This window comes from Candoia aspera, chromosome 4 (genome assembly GCF_035149785.1).
Source record: "Candoia aspera isolate rCanAsp1 chromosome 4, rCanAsp1.hap2, whole genome shotgun sequence".
Taxonomy (NCBI): Eukaryota; Metazoa; Chordata; class Lepidosauria; order Squamata; family Boidae; genus Candoia; species Candoia aspera.
This window is the reverse complement of record NC_086156.1, coordinates 94,385,348-94,391,531: the sequence shown is the minus strand read 5'-3', so window position 1 is coordinate 94,391,531 and position 6,184 is coordinate 94,385,348. Positions and strand designations below refer to the sequence as shown.

The following is a 6,184-nucleotide window of genomic DNA, read 5'->3' as shown; positions in this document are numbered from 1 at the left end:
AAATATCCCTTTTCAAAACCAACTGAATATTATATGATTGGTGAAGTCTTCCTAGACTTATTGTAATCTAGAATACTTCCTGGAATTTTCTGTTCAAGACGTACATCACAAAGTAACCCACAAGGTACATAAGGGATGAAAAAAATGGAAATTTAAAAGAAGGAATGCTTCATGTGACAAATAATGGAAATAGGAAGATTTTTGTTTGTACTTTTAATATTTTCTCTTGATTTTTCCCTGTTGGTTATCCGAGGCCTAAACAAGAGCATTCCAAAAAGTGATCAGTTTCAGGTATTTTCTCCCAAATTGAATCATAATTCTTTAAGGAACTTGAATATATATCTTTAATTTCAAATCCAAGCTAGACTCATGCACTCTTCATTTCTCAGAAATTCAATTTTAATTTACAGAGGGCTAATTTGCTCCAATACCTGAAAACTCTCTTCTGCCTTCCCAAAATCAGTGATTAAAATAGTATAAACAAAGGGGTCTAAAAGAGAGTAATAGGTAAAAGATGACTTTGGGTTGCCTATTATTAATTGTTTCTCTTTATTAGTTGCTCCTTGTTGTTTAGGTCTGGCCTGAGAATAATTATGTAACATTTGGGGAAATATAAGCACCCTAGCAACCCAGCACTAGAAGCCAAAATGGAGAAAACCTCCACAGCCACCATGTATTTCCCTTTGGTGCTCAGGTAGGAGGGAACAAAGGAGAGCCACACACTGCAGAAGATCAGCATGCTGAATGTGAGACATTTGGCCTCGTTGAAACTGCTGGGGAGCTTCCTGGAGAAAAAAGCTACTGTGAAACTGGCAGCCGCCAGAAAGCCCATGTAGCCCAGGACACAGTAGAATATGGTAGCTGAGCCTTCATTGCACTGCAGGATGATTTCCTCAATTTCTGAATGGGTGTCAATGTCAGGGAATGGAGGAAATGTGAAGAGCCACACTGTGCAGATGCCTGCCTGAATCAGGGAACAAGAAAAAACAATGAAGGTGGCCAGTCCTTTTCCCACCCATTTCCTCATCCTGGATCCTGGCTTGGTGGCTATGAAAGCCAGAACCACAGTGATGGTTTTTGCCAGCACAGAAGACACAGCCACGGAGAAGATGATGCCAAAACTAATTTGTCGGAGGAGACATATTATATTGCCAGGTGCAATGAAGAACTGCAGTGAGCAAAGGAAGCAGAGGAGGAGGGAGATGAGTAGAAGATAGGTGAGATTTCGGTTATTGGCCTTGACGATAGGAGTATTGTGATACTTCAAAAATGTTGCCAGCACCACAACTGTGCAGAAAGAAAAGAAAACTGCCAGAATGACTAATCCTATTCCCATTGGTTCTTCATAGGTCAAGAAAGATATTTTCTTGGGAATACATGAATCTTGGTCCTTATTTGGATGTTGATCTTCTGGGCATTTGGAGCAGTCATCCTGATCTAGAATTTAAATATATAAATGTATATACATTTGTTCTATAGTCATACTATTATTAGCATCATTGCACAGGTTTTTGTTTTGTTTTGTTTTTCCTAGAAACAAGAGATACTCTGAGATTCTCCACCTGACTTCCTACTCTTGGATTTGGTACATAGTGGACAGAGCAGAACATGGGAATTCTGTGCTGCAGGAGAGAATGTTACTTACTTATGACTTCATTTCATCTTGCTTATCTATTACTTGTGCTTCAAATTGGGTGTCTCTGTGTATTTCTTTAGTTTTATTGCTACATCAATCTTCAACAGGGCCTTCTAGAAAGCATTCTTGAAAATAATATAAATATAAATAAATATAATAGGACTGTCTTCCTATCAGATAATTTATTTGCAATATTGTTCAATTTTTATATTTCTCTAAGATAAAAGTAATTCTCACATATAAGTTTTGCTGAAGGAAAAGGGGGATAGGTGTTCTCTATTTTTCTTACATTAAAATTTTCTGAAGTTCTTTTTAAAAAGTAGAAAAGATTTTGTGAATGTTGGAGTGATATATTCTTTAAAAAATGGAGAACATAATCCTTATATAAGAGAAATGAAATGCTTTAATAATATTTTTATCAACTCTCTTAATTGCTTGGTGGGTTGGGTTTTGTTTTCATTTTTTCTAAACCACATCAAGATTTTTTAATAAGAAGTAATATACAAAAAAATTAAGTAGATTAAAAAATAAGTAAATGTACCCTAGAATTATCTGTTCAGAGTCACCTAGGCCCCCTGTGCATGTGAGGCCAGGCAGGTTTACACCCTTAACTTTGTCTGAATTCTTCCTTTTCAAATGTTTAGGAACCCTTTCTGGAAAGGGCAAAATATGTGAACAGTGAAAGAACATAATTCAGCTCCCATATTTACACGTTCATTGATCTGCCTTGGGGGACCTGCAGAACCATAATGCAACTTGGTTCATGATGCCTCTTACCCTTCTGGCTTGACATTTTCTCTTTGGGACATGGAAGGCAATCATAGCAGCAAGACGGCTTCCCCTTCTGCTTTCTCCTGAAATAACCAGGGAGGCAGCTCTCGGTGCACACCGAAACAGGCAGTGTCTGGAAAATAAAAGAAAGAAGGAAAACGGTAGCATTCGATCACGTTTTTTTTTTGGTGGGGGAATGGATAATCATGATTGATCAATATTTGGCAAATAAAGAAAGCTAATTATAAGGATAAGAGATTTTAGTATTTGTCAACGTCATCATCAAAACTACTTCAGACTGATTTTTTTTTTCATTTCTACCAATTATATAAATAACTTTGTTTCTTCTCATCCAGGAAATAAGTTAGGCTTAGGCCATTCCCCAGTGATAAAATTATTTTTATCACTGAAGTCTCTTTTCAAGACACTGAAAACTATCCACTCTTATTGTGGATAATACAGAAATTTTAAATTAAATTAAAGGGGCAGAAACTTTTTCAGAGTTATTTAAATAAGACAAACTAATGCAGAATACATTGAAAGGATCTGAAGGAGATCTTTTAGAAGGTGATGTTTCTAGAGATAAAAAGCATATTCAAAGGTGATCACACATGCTGTGAAACTTCAGATGTGTAGAGTAATTATAGTCACCTGTCATGGTTACTGTTTCAATGTTATCTCAAACGTTGTAACCGTTTCCCATGCCATGGCGCTGACACGTGTTTTTTTCTGGGAGGGTGCTGCTTTAATACCTTGTGCCAGGCTGTACTGTGTAGACTCAGTGAGAAGGAATGTGTGTTTGGGTTATTATGCCTGTTCAAGGACTTTTCCTGCAGACCAACAAGAATCGTTAGGAGCACCTGTGGACATGAACTTTTGATGACTTAAGGGGGAGGGGTCTGGTTCCATTGGGGTTATTAGTTTGAATTTGCCCACGCTTTTAGTATTCTCAGCTTTCTTTGTGATCCTGCATACTGTTCTTCATTAAATCAGATATCCCTGAAATCATACTTGTGAGTCTGATGGTGATTTAGAATAGGCAATCATTACATCATCTGATGCTGATCAAATTTATAGGTAATGGTGGGCAATTAAAACTACCTTAACATCCTATATTTTCAGGCAGGAATTCTAAGGTATTAGCCAACAAACTGAATAAAAAGGAAAGAATGGGTAATTAGATTCTTTTAAAAATATCTCCTAATGACATATTAGTTTTTAGTATTTATAGAAAACAAAGAAATTAGTTTTCTTATGTAGCTTTAAGTTTTAAGATTTTAGATAATAAAGAGATAGGGAAAAATCTCCTTCAAAGTTAAATAAATTGTATTTAACTCCATTGATGAATTTTAATACATTTAACTACTATTAATACTAAATTGAATTGTCTTAATTATATCTGATGAACTTAAGGAAGAGGAAATCTTGTAAATCTCCAGGTATCATTAAATTTCAAAAGAATTATAAAGCATTTGATAATTATTAGCTTGATATTCATTTCTACTTTTTAATATTGAATTAAAATTATTAATATTGAATTGTAAATGACCCAGAGTCACTTGGCAAGATGAGTGGTGAAGAAATGAGAGAAATAAATAAATAAATAAAATCTTTAATGGTGGAGAGGTATCAGAATCATGGAAAGAACTGTAAATAACACTGTTGGCAAAGCAGGTAAAAAACCAGATGGCATGGACTTATATAGACCCCTTTAACTAATTAATCACATCAATCTTTGTAAGAGTTTTAGAAAATAGATTGGCAATATTGGCTCCTGAATATATTAATGAAAAACAAACAGGTTTCACTAGATGTAAGTATCTAAGAGAACCATTATAGAAACTCATTAATTCATTTTACTAGAGTAAAAAAAAAAACTTTTTAATGCTTTGAACTTGTTCCGTTAGAGATTGCCAAACTTAACCTGTCTAACATATTTTCTTCCTGAAAGCATAAGAATTTTGGAAGCATTTCTTTACAAACATATTATAATTTGTATTAAGATACAAAAATACCCTTTCAGATGAAATATGTCATGAGTAAGGATGGCGAGCAGGGGGCTCCCATCCAGACTGTCAAGCGCATGCGTAGCACTGAGGAACTGTTCAACCATTCAAAGAGACACAGATCGGGACTGTCTTAACCCTTGGGGGTTATATGTCTGGGTTTTTCCCACGCTTCTTCAGTTTGTTAGGATTCCTGTTACGTACTAGTAATAAATATTAGAGACCAGTTCATTGTCTCAGTGTGTTTCCTGGTTGTTAGGACATCAATCCTAACAAACTCCTACTCCCATCGAAAGAGGGAGGAACAAGCAATTAAGGAGATACGTTTAGAAATGTCTTCAGAAAACCAAGAAATGCGGCTCGCCATCCAACAATTAGCAGCAGCCCTACAACAACACCAGCAACAAGTAGATCTCCAGATCAACACATTACAAGCTGCCATGCTACAGCAGTTACAACAACCAGCTCCGATTAACCCACAACCGGCACCAGCAGCAGCAGCAGCAGCAGCTCCACCAGTAATGTTGAGATCCCAGGGCAGTCTACCAGAGAAATTTGGAGGAGAAGCAGGACAGTTGAGAATCTTTCTCACACAGTGTACTATGTTCTTCGATAGCAGACCCGCAGAGTTTCCCACAGACAGAACCAGAGTCACTTTCATCCTAGGCCTGCTGAAGGGACCAGCTGCCAAATGGGCTATTCCCATGGTGGAGAACAACGACCCGATTCTCAACGACTACCAGACCTTTTTGGCAGGGTTCCGAGCACACTTTGACGACCCCATCAGAGAAGCCATGGCCAGCCGGGAAATTCGGAGGCTCAAGCAAGGTAACAAGAGGGTGGGACTCTACATTGCTGATTTCAAGTTGTTAGCAGGAGATCTGGACTGGAATGAGAGTGCATTAAAAGACCAATTCAAACAGGGGCTGGATGAGGAAATTAAGAATGAATTGGTGCACCAGGGAACACCAGCTACGTTAGAAGCCCTATATCAGTTATCGGTGGTCATAGATGCCAGGCTAGAGGAGCTTAGGCAGATGCAGCCAGGGAGAAGCAAGACCCTCAGAGCATTTTCAGGAATTCCAGCTCTCTCTGTAGCATCCTCTCACTCAGCACAAGAGGAGCCAATGCAGATTGGGGCAAGTAGGAGACTGATTTCCGAGACTGAGAGGCAGAGAAGGAGAGAGAGAGCCCTGTGTTTCTACTGCGGAGCCCAGGGGCACATGGTGAGAGCTTGCCCAGCGAGAGGCCAAGCAGCTCCAGTAAGAGCCCCAAGGCAAGCAGCTGAAACAGGGACCAGCTCCGCCTCTACTCCCAACCAGGGAAACTCCAGCGGTCTCTCTCCACAGAGCTCAGCAGGGAGACCATAAATCAATTAAGGAGGGCTCATTCCGAAGATTCCAGGCAAGCCTTTTACTACTTACCAGTAATAATCCATGACAACCCAGAGCACCAGGTCAAGCTAGAGGCCCTCGTGGATTCCGGAGCTTCAACTAATTTTATTGATGCGCAGACCGTACAAGACTGCAACATCCCGACCAGAGAATTACCATGCCCCATAGAAGTGGAGACCATTGACGGCCAGCCACTCAAAGCAGGGCCGATTAGAAGGCTCACAGAACCGGTGCAACTGACAGTGGGAGACCACACTGAGTGGATCCAGCTTTATGTTACTGCATCGCTAAATGTGCCAGTAATCCTAGGCACGCCTTGGCTGAGGATCCACAACCCGTTGATGAACTGGACTACAGGAGCAATCTCCTTCCCAGCT

The 6,184-nt window shown here is 39.1% G+C and overlaps 1 protein-coding gene across 1 annotated transcript; it reads right to left on the bottom strand.

Annotated features, from left to right (window-relative positions):
• Positions 1 to 535: 535 nt before the first annotated feature.
• Positions 536 to 3,454, bottom strand: LOC134496692 (vomeronasal type-2 receptor 26-like). The gene is made up of 3 exons (XM_063302402.1): positions 3,419 to 3,454; positions 2,414 to 2,540; positions 536 to 1,437 (listed from the first exon to the last, which is right to left on the bottom strand). Exons 1-3 carry the CDS (start codon positions 3,452 to 3,454, stop codon positions 536 to 538), a joined length of 1,065 nt encoding a protein of 354 aa, XP_063158472.1.
• Between the last annotated feature and the right edge of the window lie 2,730 nt (positions 3,455 to 6,184).